Raw genomic sequence first — 23,034 nt, 5'->3', positions numbered from 1 at the left:
ATGCAGTCATTCCACCAAAACAACTATTAAAAAGGCAAGAAATGGTCTGAAACAACTATCTGAAACTCTGAGCGGGAAGATGAGGCTGAAAATTACAGTAGGCATAGCTGGTAACTGATTACAGCTTTTGATTAGCAAACTTGGATTGCTGGAAGCCCAGCTCTGAGGAGAGCTATTGTTTCAAACTATCCTGGACAAAGGCACTGGTGGTGAGAATTTGAGGGTGCAGTGCTTTCAAAGGGCTGTGGGGGACAGTTAGCAGAAGGGCTTCATTTACTGGGCAGGCCAGGAAAGCTCAACTTTGGGGAGTCATCAGAGAAGCTCTTGGCACTCTTCCTGATCCCCTCCCCAGGGCACGCTGAAGCTTGTCTATGTCCCCTTCATGGATCCCTGGCCCTGTTTTGAATGGAAAAGACTGACTTGGGAAAGTACTCTTTGGTATGCCCCTAATCCCAGAATTTGCCCTCCAGTCAAAAGCAGCTTGAGACAATTAGGAGTGTAAGACTCGCCAGCTTCAAACACCAGGCAGAGGAAGATATGTCTCCTGGGAAATAGGACTACTAAACTCCTGTAAACAGGGGAAATCCAAAACAACTAACAAGCAAAAGCCCCAGGACAGAAGCCCAAAAAGACAGGAAAACCTTCATTCACCTTTACAGACCTTCCCGATAGGAGTGCTGAAGCTCAAGAAAATCTGTCTTATCACCAGCTGGTTACAAAATCAAGAAACAGACATCTCAGGGAATAAATCTGATTTAACAATTTAAAATATTAAAATGTACAGTGTACAACAAAAGAGAACAAGACAAAGAATCAGGAGATGATGACCCATCCAAAGGAAGAAGATTAAAATCCAAAATACACCAAGGAAGAAGACTAATGTGGACATACTGAACAAAGCCTTTAAAAAATGATCTTAAAAATGCTCAAGAAGAGGAAGGAAAGTACAGAGAAAGAGCTAAAGAGTAGTAAAAAAATAATGAATGAATGATATGAGTGTCTAAGTAAAGAGACATAAATTTTAAAAAGGAACCCATATAGAACTACTGAAATTGAAGACCACAATAAACAAAATGAAAAATGCCCAGGAGGGTTTCAAGAGCTGACTGATGCTGGCAGAAGAAAGAATCAGTGAACTTGAAGACAAGACACTTGAAATGAGTCAGGCTGAGGAACAATGAAAAAAAGAATTAAAAGTAGAGACCCTAAGACACCTATGGGACTCTCAGAAGAAAAAGAAAGGGAGAAAGGGGCAGAAGGAATACTCAAAGAAATAATGACAGAGAACTACCCAAACTTAGCAAAAGATGTGAATATGTACATCCAAGAGGGCCAGAGAACACCAAACAGAATAAACATGAAGAAAAATACACCCCATCATCTACTGATCACACTATAGTATGCAAAGGACAAGGAGAGATTTCTGAAAGCTGCAAGAGAAAAACATGTTATGTACAAGGAGTCCTATTAGATTGAGTTCTGATTTCATGGTAACCACAAGGAAAACAGATGAAAAACATACCCAGAGAGAAATGAGAAGGCATTCGATATGTCACAACACACAAAATCAAATAAATATAAAAGTAGGCATTAATGGAAGTGAGGGACAAAAATGGTTATAAGACTTACAAAGGCTACACAGCAGAATGGCAGAACATAGTCCTGCACCATCAGTAGTGACTTTAAATGTAAATAGATTAAATTCTCCAGTCAAATGGAAGAGATTGGCAGAATGGATAAAAAAAAGCATGTGCCATCTATGTATTGTCTGCAGGAGAGTCACTTTAAAGTCACAAAATTGAACTCAAAATAGATCAAAGGCCTAAATTTAAGAGCTAGAACTATCAAATTCCTGGAAGAAAACATAAGGAATCATCTTCAGGACCTTGTGTTAAGGCAACCATTTCTTTGACTTCACAGCCAAAGTACAAGCAACAAAAGAAAAAACATAGATAAATGGGACCTCATCAAAATTAAAAACTTTTGTGCCTCAAAGGACTTTATCATGAAAGCAAAACAATAACCTACAATGGGATAAAATATTTGGAAACCACATATCCAATAAAGCTTTAATATCCAGAATATATAAAGAAATCCTTCAACTTAACAACAAAAAGACAAACAACCCAATTAAAAAATGAGCAAAAGACTTGAATAGACATTTCTCCAAAGATATACAAATGGCCAGATAGCACATGAAAAGATGCTCAACATCATTAGCCATCAGGGAAATGCAAATCAAAAGCACAATGAGATACCATTTTGTATCAACTGGAATGGCTGCTATTAAAAAAAAAATCAGAAAATTATAAATGTTTGAGAGGATGTAGAGAATAGGAGCATTCATTCATTGCTGGAGGGAGTGTAAAATGGTATAGCCACTGTGGAAAACAGTTTGATGATTCCTGAGAAAACTTAAGTATTGAAGTATCATATGACCTGGCAATTTCACTACTTGGTATATACCCAAAAGAACAGAAAGCAGGGACTCAAACATATGTCCATAGTGACATTATTCACAATGCCAAAAGATGGAAGCAATCCAAGTATCTATCATCCAATGAATAGATAAATAAAATGTGGTGTATATACACTGTGGAATATTATTCAGCCATTAAGGAATGGAGTTCTGATACACACAACATGGATGAACCTTTAAGCCATCATGTTGGGTGATAAATAGTGTATGATATCACAGATTTGAAACAATTAGTATTAGCAAACTCATAGAGTCAGAATCTAAAATATAAGTTTTTAGGGGACAGGCTGGGGATAAAGAATGGGAAGTTAAGGTTTTAATGTACAGGGTTCCTGTTTGGAATGATGGAAATGCTTTGGTAATGGACGGTGGTGAAGGTCGCACAGCATTGTGAGTGTAATTAACCTCACTGAAATATATATATCTGAATGTGAGTAAAAAGGGAAATGTTAGGTTGTATTTATGGTAAGAGAATAAAAATTTTAGAAAAATCCATAGAACTAAACTACATAAACAGTGAACCCTAAGTTAAATCATGAGTTTAGTTAATAGTACAGTTATAAAAACGTATTTTTATCAACTGTAACAAATGCTCTACACCAATGCAAAGTGTTAATAATAAAAGTTGTATATGGGAATCCTGTATTTTATGCATGATTGTTCTGTAAATTCACAAGTTCTCTAATAAATAAAAAAAAATAAAGATAGAAAAAGAGAGTAAAGGGGAGTAAGCCTGGATAAAACAAGACTACCATATTCAAGCCTGGCTCCTTTTAACATTGTTTTAAGGAAGCTCTGATTAATCCGATCCCTGTCAGGTTTCAATAACTGTTGTCCACTTCACTTGATATTCAGAATGAGAAGGGTAGAAAGGTAGAAAGAAAGCTAGAGAAACAAACTTCTGAAAATCCCATGAAGAAAATTATCTGTTCCAATAGTTCCTGGTTTGATTAAACATTTAAACTTTGTATAATTTGACCAGAACTTCAGCAACTTCTGGAAATCATCCCTACTGCTGCACCTTTTCAAAGACAGCAGCTTTTTTATTGCCCTTTAATGTAGCCTTACTGCTACATTAAAATTACCAATATGGCTAGCTAACACCATCTATAACTCCCTCCTCTTTTCAACACTAATCAAGTGACCTTTTACTCATTTCTTTGATCAAACTATGATTTTCCTAACTAGCCTGGAGCCTGAAAATCCAGCTGTGCTCTTCTGCCTCTTACTTCATCCTTAACAGCAAAGATTCTGCAGACATAATTTACAGAACTTTCTGCCTGAAGGTGTGTGGGGCCAAGTGTTGTCAGTCTGCTCATCCATAACTGGATTAATTCCTGTGAGGCTAGGAGGAGGAACAGGTGCTTTGGACAGTAAACTGAAAAGTGGTACAAAAGAAAGGCATAGAATGCAACAGGAGATGCCATTTTCTCAAAGCAAGTTGGCTGCTCAGCCTCCTGCCACAGTAACACCGCGAGTGCCTTACGGTATCTGCCTTCTAGGCACTTAGCCCTGACACTACCTCTTCCAGCTGAAAAAGCAAAAGAGGGGAGAAGGAAGTGTAGAGAGCTACAAGTTTACTTCTCACAATACAGAGTAGAGATTTTCCCTAGTTTCATCTACCGTTGTAGCCACATGCGAGATGACTGCTGTTGGACATCTAGTAACAGCCTTTCTTACTTTATCCCTGAAGGTTTCTTCATTGCCTGCAGTCCCAAAACTACTCCCTGTGTCAACTACTTTAATTTGCCCTCCATTTTCACCCCCAATTCTCATAGTATGCTATATGGAAATGCTGGGGTTAGAAGAATGGAAAAGAAGGGTTGATTGTTTGGACTGGCCATCAGTAAAAGCCAAACAAGCACTTTCCCTTCTTTAACTTACCATCCCCAAAGAGCTGCAAGATAGCAAGGTCCACCTGGCGCTTCCATCCAGAGTCCTTTTGGATGGCAATGCCATAACCCGTGGAAGCAAAGACCTTCCCGCTGCCAATGGTCACTAGCTTGCAGCCTTCATCTCTGCCTGCCATGTAGTTCAGCACTGCTGCATCATAGATGAACGCGTCCAGTTTCCTGTGCAAGGAAGAAGCAAACAAAAATAATTCAATGGAGGGATTTCAGTACAAAACTACCTATGCGGCCATTAACATGAAGCAATAGGGTTCCAGCAGACTATGGGGAGAATTGGTTCAAAATAAGACTCAAATTGGAACTCTGCCAGAATCTAAAGCCAAATCCTAGGCTGTTTTTTTTATGTGATTTCAGGGTGAAAGGAGGAGATCTTTCCCTGCCACCGGGAATGATGAGAATGTAAATTCGGCCTGAAGCCAACTCATAAGCTATGTCTGAAAAGGAGAAGGAGTAAAAAGGAATCAATAAAAATAATAACAGAAATAATGAAAAGAACCACTACAACGATAACAGCAAATAGCATAGGTTAGATTTATATAACATTTTTCATTTCTCAGTTCATTACAGTCCAGAGTGGGGATAAGTGTAGGTGTATGTGTTTCAATAGATGTGCAATGCTATTTTTGTGGTCAAAAAGAGTTTCAGTATTCTGTTGTGAAGTGCAGAGGTGGAAATGAGGGATGGGGTGGTGGCAGTACAGCCTTGTGTTAAGAGAATGTGTGTGACCCTAGAAGAAAAAGCAACATTCAGAACTCAGATACCTCAAATTCCTAAACATATAAGATCCTCAATTTATATATTGTAAAGTAGAGGAAGAAATTCAGATATAGACATATAGGTAATAGAAGGGTGTGCAAGGAAGACAAGCATGCAACCCCTTCACTTTCACAAGTTAAGTAGCTTTGTCCACCTTGACAAAAAAAAACACAAACAAGTCTTTTTATGGCATAGTAAGACAGAGAACACTTTTTACAAGGCCTAAGAGTATCCTATAGAAACATGGAGCACCAAAAATCAAAGTCTGACATGATTGAGTACTGTGGGTGAACCAGGGCTCCGGTTACCCCAAGTGGTCCTACTCAGTACCAAGCTCAAACACTACCTTCTGAAGCCTGCTGTGACTTTATGGTAATAAGATCCATGGAGGCTAGTAGCATTTTAAGTAACCATACATCCAGGTGACTCTTCCAGAACCTGGAGCTACAGTTGTATTGAAAAGAGGTAAAACTGCTTCTAGTTATACCACAAAGGAAACCAGCCAGAAGAGCCACTGTCTTACAAAATCCCAACACTGTTAATTCTTGTCTATTTTATTCCACAGCTGTTGCTCCTGAAGGCCAAATGGATAAATGGACCAGTGTGTTAATGAACTCCTTTTAGTGAACATATACTCCCTAGAGTACAGAGCTGGATCTAAACTGTCAATGTAAGCTGGAATTGGAGATGCATCAACACTTCTGCTGGTTATCTAAAAACTTTCACCTTTATCTTCTTTTATTTTTCTCTTGACCATAAGATACCAGAATCACCATCTTAGGCACAGGTCTTTATTTCATGCCTAACTCATGAATCTTATCCTGGACTCTTCCCTTCTGTTTTCATATTCTCTTTCATTCCTCTTTCGTGGTTATATTAATGCAAGTAGAAAATAAATTGTAAAAAAAAATAGATACGCAGAAGTAAAAAAAAATAGCATATGATTCTTTGTGTAGTGGCTTGAATTATACTGTCACATTAAATTGGAAATCTGTAAGGAACAAATGAAGTCTAGCTTTGTATGGCACCAAGCATGGTGTATTAGAACAGCTGATTCAGTATATGCTTAATAAATGTGAGAAACATATCAAAGACTCTGAGCTTGGAAGCAGTTCTTACCCTGTTTTCAGGGAGAGTAATGCATCATCTACACCCCTCTGGTTGAACTTTCCCATGTAGGCATGCATTTCTGCGTAGTTATTGCGAATATTCCTCTCTGTGCTGCCATTGGGCACAGTCCCAAAGCGGAAAGGGGGTGAGAAGTCGTTAGGTCTCTGGAACTGCGGAGAGAGAGAGACAGAAAGAAAACACTTCAGAAAATGTGAAGAGATAGTAAGTTAGCACTGGTGGATTTATAATGGAAGGGATTCCACTATAATTCACCAAATACATTAGCCCTCACTCAGAAGCAGCAATTGCTATCTGAAAGTAGGCTCCAATTCAATTCAGTTTAATACATATTGTTTAGAGCATTTTATTTGCCCAACCCTCACTTTAGTTTATAACTCTTGGGTTCCTTTTATGCAAACTGCACAAAAAGCAGTGACAATGGGTCAAAAAGGAATGTGCTATTAGTTGAACTGCAATAGACGAGTCATCTTTATTTCTGAAAATTGCATAAAAGCTTCTTCCAGGCCTCTTAATTTAGGAGCCCAAATACATTGTTATTGCACTATTAAGGCCATAGGGCCTTAGTGAGGTGAGCTACATTTCACTTTTGAAGATAGTTTGTTGAGTGTCAAAGGTTTTTTACTAAGAAATTTTCACTTGACCGTCCCCAATGCATTAAAGCTCATATTTATCCTACCTGAGTTGTAGGGTAAATTGTAAAATCAAACATAATTTTAATTATATTCTTCCTCTTTCTTAAGAACTGAGAGTAGATCTCTAGTGTCTATCAGAATAAATTGAAGCCTCTTGTATTTTGACCCCTATGATATCACCTTCATTTCTGGCTAGTACCCTACAATGAGTAAGTCTGTATGTTGCTTCCTGAACACATAATTTGTTCATTTGTATCTTCATGGCCTTGTATAGTCCATCCTCTCAGTATGAACTCATGTCCTTCATTTCAAAATGTAACTTAAAGCAATTTCTTTAGGAACTCTTCCGTACATTCTTTCGTCCATCTCATCCACCCCAAAGTGGCCCATTAGTACATGGTGTCCTTGGTTTAGACTATTGTAATTCATACCTACAAATTATGTTATTCTCTACAATATGCTGCCTATGTTAAGAGAGCTAGTCTTTCATGTAGTCATCAAGAATTTGAGCTCTAGATTGAGACAGATGTGAATTGAAGACCAGCTCTTCCACTTACTACTGACAACAAACTCTCTGTGTACCATTTCTTCATTTGTATAAGGAGATGATGATGCCTAGTTTTCCAGATTGTTGTGAGGATTAAATTATATTATAGATAAGAAGTGCTTAGCATAGCACTTAGCACATAGCAAATGCTCAATATATGTTCTCTTACATTATTTTAAATTTATGTCCGTATTCTGCATTCCCTAGTAAACTTCAGGCTCTCAGAGCTTCTTGTCTTATTAGTACAGCAATTGTCAGATAGCATATTACCAGAGTAGCTCTGCTATGCCTTGGCGTAAGGAAAGAATGTAGATATTTAAAGTCCTCTTGGTTTCAATACCATACCATTTACTTTGAAGGTAAATTTGCAAAGCTGACCTGCAAATATATAAGTCCTCTGAACCTTTGGAGTTGTATGGAATTATGATCATTCTCCTTTCTCCTTCCCATGACCTAAGAAGCTCTAGGGCTGCCCAGAATATGGGGGTTACAAGGACCACAGAGCATCACAGCATCAGCAACCATAAATGCCATCTTAATTGCTCAGTTTGCTGTAATTAAAAGTAGAGTCACTCAAAGGTGATTATTCAATCTGTAACACATCAAAAGATGACACCTCCCTTAAAATGCTACCCCTCTGATGTACCACAGTGCTTTTTTAAGAGTTTTTGTTTGATTTTTTTAAAGGGGTTGTGATCTTTAGGTGAATAAAGACACTGCAAAAGAGTCAAAGAATTTTTGAGCTGAATGGACCATTCAAGATCAACTAGTCCAAATCTTTCATTTCACAAATGATGAAACTGAGACCCAAAGAAGGTAAGTAATTTCCTCAAAGGCATACAGTGGCAGTTTATCATTATCAGGGATTAACTGGCTTCATTAATATTTACTCTTTACTGTCCTCAGAAGATAGCAAGTTTAGAGCAAACAGAGCTTTTTTGGAAGGTACTATCTGGGTCACTATTTGGGGAACTTGGATAACTGGAGGTAGTATGAAGAATGGAGGATCTAGATGGGGAAGGGGGTTATGGATAAGAATGAATGAAAAGATTCCTAAGACTAAATGTACTTACTAAATGACTGGGTGGGGCTGGCCCTGCTTCTGACCAATATCTAGGTAAGTGCTTCCTCAAATTATATCACATAGTACTGGCCAAGGGTGGGCCATCAATATCTAACAGATACCAGAAAACCCTGCATATCACTGTCAAATGTAACACTTCAGATATTTGCTTAAAGGTATACCTCCAATTCAAAAGTAGGGTAGACACTATGGTAAGCAGCAAAATAACCAAATAAATCCTCCTTTAATCAGGAATTCTACAGTTTGTTAGGACAGTGACAACTGAGGCTCAAAACAACCAAATATTCTAGAACCCAACATATTTTCTGGAACATCAATGAAAATTATAAATCATTTATTTAATAAATTGGCAATCTATGCAAGATACATGCAACAATTTTTGATTAACCAAATAAAATCTGATCCCCAGGATGTCTCATTTTTTGATGAAGTTATATCATAGAAGGTTTTCCTGACTACTATTTAGCAACTTTAAAATTTAAATTATCTTTAGAGTTCTGGATATTATGTTATGACTATGTCCTTGCATAAAAACTAAAGGAGTGATAAAAGTACCAAGAGTAGTCAAGACAACTTTGCAAAAGAAGAACAAAGTTGTAGGACTTATACCACCTTACTTCAAGGGATGAAATGTATTTTGTATATGGAAAGATAATGTCATTTTGGGGTCCAGGGGGTGGAATGTGCCAGTTTGAATGTATTATGTCCCCCAAACGCCATTATGTTTGATGTAATCTTGTATGGGCAGACATTATCAGGGTTGATCAGATTGTAATTCTTTGAGTGCTTCTATGGAATGCACCCCACCCAGCTGTGGGTGATGACTCTGATTGGATAATTTCCATGGAGGTGTTGCTCCACCCATCCAGGGTGGGTTTAAGTTGATCGGTGGAGCCATATAAATGAGCTGACATAACAGAAGGAATTCAGAGTGCAGCTGTGAGTGATGTTTTGCAGAGGAGCAAGCTTGCTAGAGAGGAACATCCTGGGAGAAAGCCATTTTGAAACCAGAACTTTGGAGCAGACGCCAGCCACGTGCCTTTCCAGCTAACAGGTTTTCCGGACACCACTGGCCATCCTCCAGTGAAGGTACACGATTACTGATGTGTTACTTGGACACTTTATGGCCTTAAGACTGTAACTGTGTAGCCAAATAAACCCCCTTTTTATAAAAGCCAATCCATCTCTGGTGTTTTGCATTCCGCAGCATTAGCAAACTGGAACAAGTACAGTAATCAAGACTGATAGATAAACAGATCATTGGAACAGAATAGAGTAATTGACTCACACCAGAGGCAATTCAGTGGAGATAGGATTATCTTTTCAATAAATGATATAGGAAGAATTTGATACTCAAATGTAAAAAAATAGAAAAGAACTTCATTCCACACTTCAAAGAATATACAGAGATTAATTCAAAATGGATCATATACCTAAATGTAAAACTTAAATTATAAAACTTCAAGAAAAATATGTAAAAATCTTTATAACCTTGAGTTAGACAATGATTTCTTAGACACAAAACCAAAAGCACTATCTACAAAAGAAAAAAAAAAAAGATAAATTGGACTTCATTAAAATTAAGAACTCTTTCTCTTTGAAAGACAGTTAAGAGCATGAAAAGAAAAGTCACAGATTGGAATAAAATATTTGACAGTCAAAGATATTTTAAAAACTAAATAAATGAAATAATATAGCAAGGTAATATATAGGAAAGCACTTTTAACACAATATCTGGCACATGGTGGACTGTCAAAATCATTAGCATCTATGGGGATGAAGTTCAAATATCTAAAATTTTCCTGTGTAAGCAATGTTTCCTAAGACTGAAGTCTCCTGTTATCTAATTTGTTCCTTAAACTAGGCCATTCTGGGGACTAACAGGGACAGCATATTGTCCCAGAATTAGCCAAAGCAGGAGCAGAAGTGAGTTTGCCTTTTCCTTTGAAAATTCTTGCCCCAGCTTGGTAAGATCTGTGAGGTTTAAATAAAACATACATTTAAAAAAAAAAAGAAAGAAAGAAAAAAAAAAAACTACCATTGGAACTTGAACTTAATTCATGGTATGGAGAATTATATGTTTAGGGAGGCCTGTGGAGAAGAAGAAAGAAAAAACCTTCAAAATCCTTTGACGCTTCTAATAAATGCCCTTGTAATAAAACTTGCCCCATGCTGTGAGATATTAAATGACACTTGTTTAACCCTAGTGGCAATCAGTGCTCTCTGGGGCTTCAGGAAGGACAAAAATTTAGCACTATCAAGGACTAGAATGTCTTAAAATTCATAGAATAAGGAGGACCTCAATTAACAATTTTAAAAAATTAAAAAACACAATACACAAAAGAGACTAGCAATTGAATTAAAAACTCAGTATGATTTTAAAGTAGGGAATTTTATATAGTGGTCCTTATTAAACACCTTTGGCCTAGTGTAGGTCTTCTTCAAACCTGGAATCTTTTTCAGGCAGTCTAAAACATAGATTTGGATAGGGAAATAAAAACAGAAAGGAAAGAACTTTAGGGATCAGACTCACTAACACAGAGAAGAGACTGAAGCCCTGAAGAGGTCAAGTAAGTTGTTCAGGGTCACTTGGAAATAGGAAGCTGAGCTGAGACTTGACCCTTGGGTATGAGCTTTACCACTGCCAGCCCCAAATGCTAACAAAATAGTTCTACTCCTACTTGCTGGAGAGTGATGCAAGTTGCTGTAAGTGGAACAGGCTAGCAAGACTACTTTTCCCTCTCTGGCATACTAATGCCAACTCCTGCACTCCCTGCTGGATTCCACACCTGGCTTCCAGCAATTACTGTAAGCACGCACTTGCAGTAGGGTGAAAACAATCCCAGAATGTTAAGAGAATTGTAATCTCAGCTGGTCCTCCTGTAAAGTGGCAGGGAATCAGAGTTCAACCCTCTGAGCTTTCAGATCATCTCAGCCTCATCTTAATGACCCAAGGTGAATTAGTGTTGGCAATCATGCAAGGAGAAATATGCCACAGGCCAGGAGTAAAGGGCCCCTCCCCTCACCCAATGATGATGACTGGACTCTTGGGCCCTGGGCTGTTATGGCTGTCTCCTTGCTGCCGACAGCCTCTCATTCAGCCTGATACAGAGATAAAGGGAAAGTGAGAGAAGTCAGGGAGGTCGGAATCTGGTTCATTTTATTTACTAAATAAATATATAAATTGATTTTAATATGTATAGGATATTAATTCTTTAATAATAGCCACTATTATTCAACACCAATGTATGGGTTGAGAATAACTCAATTATCTCCATTAACTTTAACAATTAACATGCATCAATTCATTTGACAAATATTTTTCAAGCATCTATTGGTGTAGGGGAATGGCGATATGAAAATGAAAAAATTGATCCTGTGTTCAAGGAGGTAAAATACAAGAGGGTCAGAAATACAAAAATTCAGACCAATACAGCAGAATGAGATGCTCCAGGGTTGTGTCCCAACACAGAAGTTTTAATAACAAGCAAAAACAGGCAGAACCATCATTCTCAGAGCTCTGGAAAACAGTTGAAGGGTTATGGGTAACTCAGTGAAGACCAAATCAAGAAAAAGGTAACTTAAAGATGGTGGCAAAAGCTTGTGGTGCTGTTGCTGGCTCTTTCCCTAACACTTCCCTGGCTTGGTGTGGAGTTGACCCAGGCTTCCAGTGTAAGTCCTTTGACCTGGTTCCAGAGAGAGCAGAGTTACCCTTATGCACACACTAGAGTGCACATATGTTTGTGTTAAACTGTCTGGTGACAGGACATTCATCACAGGCTTGCCATCCAGAATTTGCCCAGCACATAAAGCAGCCCACAGGGCAACCAATATGCAGTAACAAAGCAATCAAATTGCAGCTGTTTGGGGCAAAGGATTACAAGGTTTAAGGCATACAATATAGTATCCAAGACCAGGAGAAAAGGCTGTTTTCTAGGGGAAAAGGGGCATTACTAAGGCCACACTTGCATGCTCAGGACAAGATGAATGTTCAGAAAAGAAAGGGAGAGACCAATACTTTTGCCTTGGTGTGTTCTTTAGACCCACTGTTAGAATGGCTGAGCTCTGAAGGAGACCACTTGCACAGGCCAACCTGAAAAGTCTTAGAAAGGTGTTATCTTTTCTATTCTTTTTTCTTCTTCTTCTTCTTTTTTTTTTTTTTTTTTGCTTTTGTTTGTTTGGTTTGGTTCATTAGCTCCTGGAATTCAAGGAAGTCTCAGTCATAAACAAGCTGGATGCAAACTTAAGGAATAGACATCTCAGTGACCAAATTCCAGAGATGATACATTAAAATATTAAAGCATTCAGTGTGGACAAAAGATTACAAGACATGCAAGGATATAGAAAATGATGACTAATACAAATGAACAAGATAAAACATTAGAAATCATCAAAAAGGAAGACCAGGATTTGGACATACTAAAAAAGACTTTAAAAAATTGCCTTAAATATGTGCAAAGAGCTAAAGGGAAGTATGGAAAAATAACTAAAGGAAATCAGGAAAAACTATATATGAACAAAAAGAGAATTTCAATAAAGAGACAGAAAGCATAAAAAGGAACCAAACAGGAATACTGGGACTGAAGATGATACTGACAAAAAATACTCCCTAGAGGGGCTCAACAGCAGATTGGAACTGGCAGGGGAAAGAACTACAGAACTTGAAGATAAGACAACTGAAATTATTCAATCTGAGGAAGAGAAGAAAAAAAAAAAAAAGAATGAAGAAAAGTAAAAAGAGTCTAAGAGACTTACAGGACACAGTCAAGTATACCAATATCCACATATGCAAGTCTCAGAATGAGAAGCAAGAAAGAGGCAGAAGTAATATTCAAAGAACTAATGGCAGAAAATTTTCCAAATTTAATGAAAGACAAGAATATATATATGGAACTCAACAAACTCCAAAAAGAATAAACTTAGTGACTCACATTGAGATACATTATAATTAAACCTTCAAATGCCAAAGACAGAAAGAGAATCCTAAAAGCCACAATAGAGAAGCAACATGACATGTACAAGAGAGATTCAATAAGATTAAGTGCCAATTTATCATCAGAAACCAAGAAGGCAGTGGATGACATAATCAAAGAACTGAAAGAAAAAAGCCAACCAAAAATTCTATATCTGGAAAAACTGTTTTTCAAAAATGTTCTTGCATGTGGGAGAACAAATGAATATCAACCATGCAGAGTGTTGGAAAGGGGATGGTATTGGGGAAAAAATATAATCAAAGCAAACTGCAGTTTATGGTCAACAGTAACATTGTAATATGCTTCCATTAAATGTAACAAAGACAATATACCAAAGTTAAATGTGTATGAGAGGGGGATATAAGGTAGGGATATGGGATTTTTGGTAGTGGTGGTGGTGTTTGACCCTACTATTATATTGTACTGTATATTTTGTTTTTCTTTTTATTATCTTTTTTATTATTTGTTAAAAAAAACTTTTTTTCATAGTCGTCAATATGTTCAAGTGCTGACTGTGGTAATAAATGTACAACTGTAGATGATACCATAAACAACTGATTGTACACTGTGGATAATTATATGGTATGTGAATATAGCTCTATAAAATTATAGGGAAAAATATAAACAGGGATAAAAGTGCTGGAGAAAACATGGAGAGAGGGATGTATGTATTTAACTGTTGGTTAGGAGGCAGAATGGTGTAGCCTTTCTGGAGGACAGTGTGGTGGTTTCATAAGAAGCTAAGTATGTGGGTGCCATAAGGTCCTGCAACCTCATTAGGGGGCATATACTTGGAGGAGCTGAGAGCAGGGACATGAATAGACATTTGCACACTGGTGTTTATGGAGACAGTATGCATGATTTGCAATGGGCCTAAGGGTACACTGACTGAGGAACAGAATGGTAAACAGTTGTGTGTACATACAATGGAATACTGAGCAACTGCAAGAAGGAGTGAAGCTATGAGACATGGCAAGGAGGTGAATGGATCCCATGGACAGCATTTTGAGTGAACTTCGCCAGAAACAAAGGCAAACACTATAATGCCTCACCAATATGGACTAACTACAATGTGTAAACTCAGAATTGAATCTTAGAGCACAGTGTATCAGGGGAATGCTTATTGTAATGGTCCCTCGATTGTAGGCTTTTACAGCAGTCACATCTATTCCTGAATTGTAATGGCTCTCTCCAGATACTGAGATGCTGATCCCTTGGTGTATAACCTGACTGATACCTGGAACTCTGGGTATTTGTGTGACATCTGAAATTCAGAGCCAGAACTTGTCAGATATGAATGTCAGTATTAGTGCATATAGAAACTGTTAAAAAAGCTGAAAAAGTGTCCAGACTTCAATTAGAGATATAAATGAAGCAGATCTGATTAGGAATAGGGCAAATTGGGCCAAAAGGTAAAGGACAATACTGTGTTTTAAAACCTCAACTTCCATGTGAGACCAAGGGAAGAGATGTTTAGTTGGTACAGGATCTTTATTCCTAAACACTTTAACTTGTACAGTTTGTTCAAATACCATAATTACATGGACCTTTGAATAGGAAGTGAGACCTGGTAGGTTTGTATAGGTTTGTGTGAAATACCAACACATCCCAAAGTAATATGGGCAGAGAATAAAAATATATATGCAGGGTTCCCCTGAGGAGCTGGGGGAAGATTCAGAGGTGTTGGGCTTCCTCACCTGGATTGTTGCTGATATTCTCACAAACATTGAGGACTGATGGTTTGGTGTGCAGAGCCCTCTATCATGGGACTTGCCCTTATGAAGCTCATTACTGCAAAGGAGAGGCTAAACCTGCTTATAATTGTGCCTGAGAATATCCTCCTGAGTCCCTCTGTGTTGCTCAAATGTGGGCCTCTCTCTCTAGTTAAGCCAACTCAGCAGGTGAACTCACTGCCCTCCCCTTTACCTGGGATCTGACTCCCAGCGGTGTAAATCTCCTGGCAACACAGGATATGACTCCCGAGGATGAATCTGGGCCTGACATCATGGGACTGAAAACATTTTCTTGACCAAAAGGGGGATGTGAAATGAAACTATTTGCATGGATTTTTTTTTCTGCCCTTTCACTTTCAACCTACTATTGTCTTTGAGTTTAAGGTGAGTCTCTTGTGAATAGCAGATATTTGGGTTACACTTCTATTCCATTTTGCCAATCTGTGCCATTTTACTGGAGAGTTTAACCCATTTGCATTTAAAGTAAATACTAATAATGCTGAACTTCTGTCATTTTGCTTTTTGTTTTTTGTAACTCATATCATTTATGTCCCTCAATTCTTCCATAATGCCTTCTTGTGTATTTAGTGATCTTTTGTATTCCAAGTGGAGTTGAGAGGTCACTATGGTGGGCATTCTTACGCACTATATAGATAACCCTTTTTAGGTTTTAATGCATTAGAATAGCTAGAAGTAAATACCTGAAACCATCAAATTGCAACCCAGTAGCCTTGACTCTTGAAGACGATTGTATGGCAATGTAGTTTACAAGGGGTGACAGGGTGATTGTGAAAGCCTTGTGGATCACACTCCTTTTAACCACTGTATGGATGGATGAATAGAAAAACAGGGACAAAAACTGGGTGAAAAATAGGGTGGGAGGGGGAATGATTTGGGTGTTCTTTTTTTACTTTTATTTTTATTCTTATTTTTACTTTTTTTTGGTATAAGGGAAATGTTCAAAAAATAGATTGGGGTGATGAATGCACAACTATATGATGGCACTGTGAACAGTTGATTGTATACCATGGATAACTGTATGATATGTGAATACATCTCAATAAAACTGAATTTCAAAAAATGAGGAAGAGATACAGACATTCCCAAATAAACAAAAGCTGTGGGAGTTCATCACCACTAGATCATCCCTACAAGAAATGTTAAAGGGAGTTACTCAGGTTCAAAGAAAAAGGACACTAAACAGTAGATGGAATGTTCATGAAGCAGTAAAGATCACCAGTAAAGGTAACAACATGGGTAAATATAAATGTCAGTATTATTGTAGTTTTGGTTTGTAGCTCCATTTTTACTTGTTATGGGATCTGAAATATAAATGCATACAAATAATGATAAATCTATGGATTTGGACATACAATGTATAAAGATAAAATCTGTGACAAGAACAACAGAAAGGTGGAGCATGGAGGATTACAAGAACATAGTTTGTGTATGCAATTGAAGTTAAGTTGGTTTAAATCAAACAAGATTGTTATAGATTTAGGGTGTTAAATTTTAGCCCCATGGTAATCACAAGAAAAATATCTGAAAAATATACACAGAAGGAAATAAGAAGGGTTCTGAAGGGTTCAATACAAAAGATCACTAAATACACAAGAAGGCATTATGGGAGAATTGAGGGACATAAATGATATGAGTTACAAAAAACAAAAAGCAAAATGACAGAAGTTCAGCATTATTAGTATTTACTTTAAATGCAAATGGGTTAAACTCTCCAGTAAAATGGCACAGATTGGCAAAATGGAATAGAAGTGTAACCCAAATATCTGCTATTCACAAGAGACTCACCTTAAACTCAAAGACAATAGTAGGTTGAAAGTGAAAGGACAGAAAAAAGAATCCATGCAAACAGTAATCCAGAAAGTGCAAGAGAGACTATACCATTATCAGTCCAAATAGACTTCAAGTAAAAAATTGTTAAAAGGTACAAAGAAGGGCACTAAATTTTGATAAAAGTGTCAATCCATCAAGAATACATAACAATTATAAACACATATGCACCCAAGAACAGAGCCCCAAAATATAAGTAAACACTGACAGATTTAAAGGCAGAAATATATGGTTTTACATTAATAGGAGACTTCAAGACACCATTTTCAATGGTGGAGAAAATAGCTAGACAGACGATTAATAAGGAAACAGAGGACTTGCACAATGCTATAAACCAACTATACCAAACAAACATATGCAGAATACTTCATACAACAACAGCAGAATACACATTCTCCTTAAGGGCAAAGAGATCATTCTCTAGGATAGAGAATGTGTTAGGTGACAAAACAAGTCTTAATAAATTTATAAAGATTGAAATTGTATGAAGTATCATCTTCAACCATAGTGGAATGAAGCTAGGAATCAATAACAGAAGGACATCTGGAAAATTCACAAATATGTGGAAATTAAACAACATACTCCTAAACAACCAATGGGGTCACAGAATTAACCATAGAAGGAAATTAGGACATATGCTGATGTGAGTGAAAATGAAAACATAACATACCAAAACTTATGGGATGCCACAAAGGCCAATGGTGAAAGGGAAATTTATAGCTCTAGATGGTTACATTAAAAAAGAATAAAGATCTCAAATCAGAGACCTAACCTCAAAGCAGGAAGATCTAGAAAAAGAAGAGCAAACTAAATGCAAAGCAAGCAGAAGGAAGGATATAACAAAGATTAGAGCAGAGGTAAATGAAATAGAGAAGAGAAAAACAATATAGAGAATCAATGAAACCAAAAGTTGTTTCTTGGAAAAGATCAATAAGATGGACAAAACTTTAGTTAGGTGGACAAAACTTTAGTTAGACCGACAAAGAAAAAAAGGAAGAGGAAGCAAATAACAAAAATCAGAAATAAAAGAGGGTAAAATTACCACCAACCTTACAAAGAGGATACTATAAGCAATTGCATGCCAACAAATTAGAGAACCTAGATGAAATGGACAAATTCTTACAAACTCACAGAGTAACTAAACTCCCTTGAGAAGAACTAGAAGATCTCAACAGAGCAATAACAAGTAAGGACATTGAATCAGTAACCAAAAACCTCCCAAAAAAGACAAGTCCAAGACCAGAAGACTTCATTGGTGAATTTTACCAAACATTCAAAGAAGAATTAACACCAATCCTTTTCAAAATCTTCCAAAAAATTGAAGAGGAGGGAACACTTCCAAACTCATTCTACAAGGCCAACATTACCCTAATACCAAAGACAGATGAAGATACCACAAGACAAGAAAATTGCTGGCCAATAGCCCTTATGAATATAGATGCAAAAATATTCAACAAAATACTATCAAATCAAATCCAACAGCATATTGAAAAGGTTCTACACCATGACCAAGTGGGATTTATTCCAGGAATGGTTCAACATAAGAAAATCAATGTAATATACTATATTAATAGAATGATAGGCAAAAAAATCTCAATCAATGCAGAAAATGCATTTGATAAAATCTAGCACCCTTTCTTATAAGAACACTCAGAAAACCAGGAACAGAAGAGAACTTTCCCAACATGATAAAAATGTATATAAAAAACCCACAGTAAACCTCATACTCAACAGTGAAAGAAAGCTTCCCCCCTAAGAACAGGAACAAGATAAGGATGCCTCCTTTCACCACTGCTATGCAGCATTTTACTGGAAATTGTATCCAGAGCAATTAAGCAAGAAAAGGAAATGAAAGGCATCTAAATTGAAAAGGAAGAAGTAAAACTATCCCTGTTTGCAGATGACATGATCTTATATATAGAAAATCTGAACAATCTATTTGGAATCTACCAGAGCTAATAAACGAAGTCAGCAAAGTGGGCACAAGATCAACACTCAAAATACAGAAGAAATGAACAATCTGAGAAGGAAATCAAGAAAACAGTCCCACTTCCAATAACAAATAAAAGAATACAATATCTAGAAATAAATTTAACCAAGAATTGAAAGGACTTGTACATGGACAACTACAAATCATCGCTGAAAGAAATCAAAGAGGACCTAAAGAAATTGAAAGATATCCCATGCTCATGGATTAGAAGACTTAACATTGTTAAGATGTCAATACTACTCAAAGTAATTTACAGATTCAGTGCATTCCTAATCAAAATTCCAAAAGCCTTCCTTGCAGAAATGCGAAAGAGTCACCCCCAGAGAGCCTCTTTTGTTGCTCAGATGTGGCCTATATCTCTAAGCCAACTCTGTAAATTAACTCACTACCATCCCCCCTACCTGGGACATGACTTCTAGGGGCATAAGTCTCCCTGGTAACATCAGACATGACTCCCAGGGAAGAGCCTAGCCCTGACATCATGGGATTGAGAATGCCTTCTTGACCAAAAGGGGGAAAAGAAATGTAAAAAATAAAGTTTCAGTGGCTGAGAGATTTCAAATGGAGTCAAAAGGTCATTCTTGAGGTTATTCTTATGCATTATGTAGATATTCCTTTTTAGTTTCTAGCATATTAGAATAGCTAGAAGGAAATACCTGAAACTGGAACTGTAATCCAATAGCTTTGATTCTTGATGATGATTGTATAACTATGTATTTATTGTGTGGCTGTGTGATTGTGAAAACCTTGTGACTGACACTCCCTGGATCCAGTGTATAGGCAGATGAGTAATAAAATAAAGACAAATATATATATATAAGTAATAGGGGGGCTAAGGGGGTATGGGATGTTTTGGGTATTCTTTTTCTTTTTTATTTATTTTTATTATTTTTTGGGGGGAGTAATGAAAATGTTCTAAAATTGTGGTGTTGAATGCACAAATATATGATGATACTGTGAGCTGCTGATTGTATACTTTGGATGGATTCTATGGTGTGTGACTATATCTCAATAAAATTGCATTTAAAAAAAGTCAATCATCAAATTCACATGGAAAGGCAAGGAGCACTGAATAATCAAAACCATCTTGAAAAAGAGCAAAGTTGGAGGACTCACATTTCCTGATTTCAAAACTTATTACACACTTACAGTAATCAAAAAAGTTTGGTACTGGCACAAGGACAGAAATAGAGACAAATGGAATATAATTCAGAATTCAAAAATAAACCCATACATTGTGGCAAACTGATTTTTGACAAGGCTGCCAAATCCAGTCAATGGTGAAAGAATTGCCTCTTTAAGAAGTGGTGCTGGGAAAGCAAGATGTATCAATTTTCTGAGATATTCGGATACCTAACACCATATAAAAAATCCAAGTATCTCACACCATATACAAAAAATAACTCCAAGTGATCAACAATCTGAATATAAGTATGAAAACTATAACTCTTTCAGAAGAAAACATAGTGAAATATCATCAGGACCTTGTATTAGGCAATAGATTCTTAAATGTTACACCAAAAGTACAAGCAACCAAAGAAAAAACTAGGTAATTAGACTTCATCAAAATTAAAAATTTGGGGGCATCAAAGCACTTGATTATGAAGGTAACCTGACAACCTACAAATTGGGGAAAATATGTGGAAATCAAATATCCAACAAGGGTTTAATATCCAGAAGATATAAAGAACTCCTACAACTCAACATCAAAAAGACAACCCAATTAAAATGAGCAAAGAAATTTAATAGACATTTCTCCGAAGAAGATATACAGATGACCGATAAGCACATGAAAAGATGTTCAACGTCATTTATCATTAGGGAAATGCAAATCAAAATCACAATGAGACACCACTTCACACCCACTAGGATAGCTAGAATAAAAAAAGTCAGATAATAACAAATGTTGGTGAGGGCATGGAAATAAAACAGAATCCCCCCACACTGCAGGTGAAAAATGTAAAATGGTGCAGCCACTGTGGAAAGCAGTTTGATGGTTCCTCACAAAGTAAAACATAGAACTACCATAGGACTCAGCAATCCCACTGCTAGGTATATACCCCCACCCCAAATAAGAAAACAAACAGGGATTTGAACAGATAAATGCATACTGATGTTCATAGCAGCATTATTCACAATATACAAACAAAGGTGGACTCAATCTGAGTGTATATAAACAGATGAATGGATAAACAAAATATGGTGTCTACATGGAATGGAATATTATTCAGATGTAAAAAGGAATGCTCTGATACATGCAACAACATGGATGAACCTTGAAGACATCATGTTGAGGGACATAAACCAGACACAAAAGGATAGATGTATAATTCACTTATATGAAATAACTTGACTCTGCAAATTCACAGAGACAGAAAGTAGAGCATAGGTTATGAGGGGAGGGAGAATGGGGAATTAATGTATAATGTGTGCAGGGTTTTTGTGGTGATGTAAAAGTTTTAGGAATGTATGGTGACAATGGTAAAACAACATTGTGAGTGTGATTAATGACACTGAATTATATTGGGAGTGGTTGAGATAGGGAATTTTATGTTGTATATATGTTACCATAATTAGAAACAGACAGACAGAAACACACAGAGACTAAAGAGAAAATGACAACTGAATGCAATATGTGGTCCTGGACTGGATCTATTAATGGGGGAGAAAATGCCCAAAAGGACATTACTGGGACAATTGAAAAAATTGGGATATAGATTGTATGCTTATCAATGTTAATTTTCTTGAACATGAAAATTGTACTTAATGTGGCTACATAAGTGAAATATCATTGTTCTTTGTAAATATACATGGAAATATTAGTGGTAAAGGATCATGGTGTTTGTAACCTACTCTCAAATGTTTAGAAAATAGATGATAGACACATATAATGATGTAACAAATGTAGCAAAATGGTAAACCTGGGTATCAGCGTTGAGGGAATGTAGGAGTTCTCTGTATTGTTTCTGTATTATTTTTGCAACTTTCCTATAAGTTTGAAATTATTTCAAAATAAAAATGTAAAAAAAGGAAAGACACAGGATGATGAGAAAGTCCTGACATGATTGAGACCACAAGCAGCTTACAATTGCCAGAAATATGGTGGTGGTCACTGGAGGTTGACAAGGCTGAAGAAGGAAGCAGAGCTTGCTTCACAAAGGGACTTGAATTCTGTACAAAAGAGTATTGAGTTCATGCTCTAAGGAATGAGAAACAGCACAGTCTCTGGAGCCAAACTCCCTGAGTTCAAATCCCAGCTTTGCCACTGGATAGCTGTGTGGCCTTGAGCAAGTTACTTAACTTCTTTGTGCCCTAATTTCCACATTTGTACAATAGGGCTAATAATAGTATCTTTCCCATAAGGTTTCTGAATATTCAACCAGTTAATCTGAGCAAAGCGGTAGTATAGTTTCTGGCACATGATAAATTCACCAGGTAACTGTTATTACTATCACCACCACCACCACCACCACCACCACCTCCACTGGAAGGAATTGAAGAATGCTGAAAAAATGACAAGATCTGATTTTTGTGTTGGAAAGGGGGAGCCCTCAGGTGTCGGTTTGGAGAACAGGTGGGAAGGACTAAGATAGATGGGAGCTGAGGAGGACCTGAACTCTGAGAGAGGTCTGGGCACCAGGAGAGAAATAAGGAGGAACACAAGCACCATCAGATACAGTCTCTATCTTCCAAGAGTAGATAAGATGGTAAAAAAAAACTAGCTAAAACACAAGACCACAGAGCTTGCATACAAGTGACACAGAAAACCCAAATGGAAAAGGCTGCAACCAGCCTGGATTTCTTGGAAGGCTTCCTGAAGCAAGCTGGATATAAGCTGGGAGGGAGGGTGGGCCGGATTTGGAAGGATGAAAGTAGGGAGTGGAGAAGCCAAAGCATCACAGGTGAAAACATCAGTTCTCAGTAGAAGATACTTCCTGTAGAAGATTCTTC

General features: G+C 37.1%; 1 protein-coding gene and 1 long non-coding RNA gene across 6 annotated transcripts in view; one reads left to right on the top strand and one right to left on the bottom strand.

Annotated features, from left to right (window-relative positions):
* Positions 1-9,549, top strand: part of LOC119541782 — a 71,191-nt gene extending 61,642 nt beyond the window's left edge. The window contains exons 6-8 of the long non-coding RNA XR_005218350.1: positions 5,711-5,815; positions 8,143-8,271; positions 9,497-9,549. This is a non-coding gene — a long non-coding RNA (uncharacterized LOC119541782). The remainder of the gene's footprint in view (positions 1-5,710; positions 5,816-8,142; positions 8,272-9,496) is intronic.
* GRIN2B (glutamate ionotropic receptor NMDA type subunit 2B) overlaps positions 1-23,034 on the bottom strand; it is a 511,855-nt gene that overhangs the window by 44,191 nt on the left and 444,630 nt on the right. For all 5 annotated transcript variants that reach the window (XR_005218349.1, XM_037846031.1, XM_037846030.1 and 2 more), the window contains 2 exons: positions 6,265-6,425; positions 4,364-4,551 (listed from right to left, as the gene is read on the bottom strand). Coding sequence is in view for 4 of the 5 variants with exons in the window: in XM_037846031.1 (XP_037701959.1) it covers positions 4,364-4,551; positions 6,265-6,425 (349 nt within the window). In the remaining variant the exon portion in view is untranslated. The remainder of the gene's footprint in view (positions 1-4,363; positions 4,552-6,264; positions 6,426-23,034) is intronic.

This window comes from Choloepus didactylus, chromosome 8 (assembly GCF_015220235.1).
Source record: "Choloepus didactylus isolate mChoDid1 chromosome 8, mChoDid1.pri, whole genome shotgun sequence".
Taxonomy (NCBI): domain Eukaryota; kingdom Metazoa; phylum Chordata; class Mammalia; order Pilosa; family Megalonychidae; genus Choloepus; species Choloepus didactylus.
The sequence above is the reverse complement of the archived record's forward strand: the minus strand, read 5'-3'. Positions and strand labels throughout refer to the sequence as shown.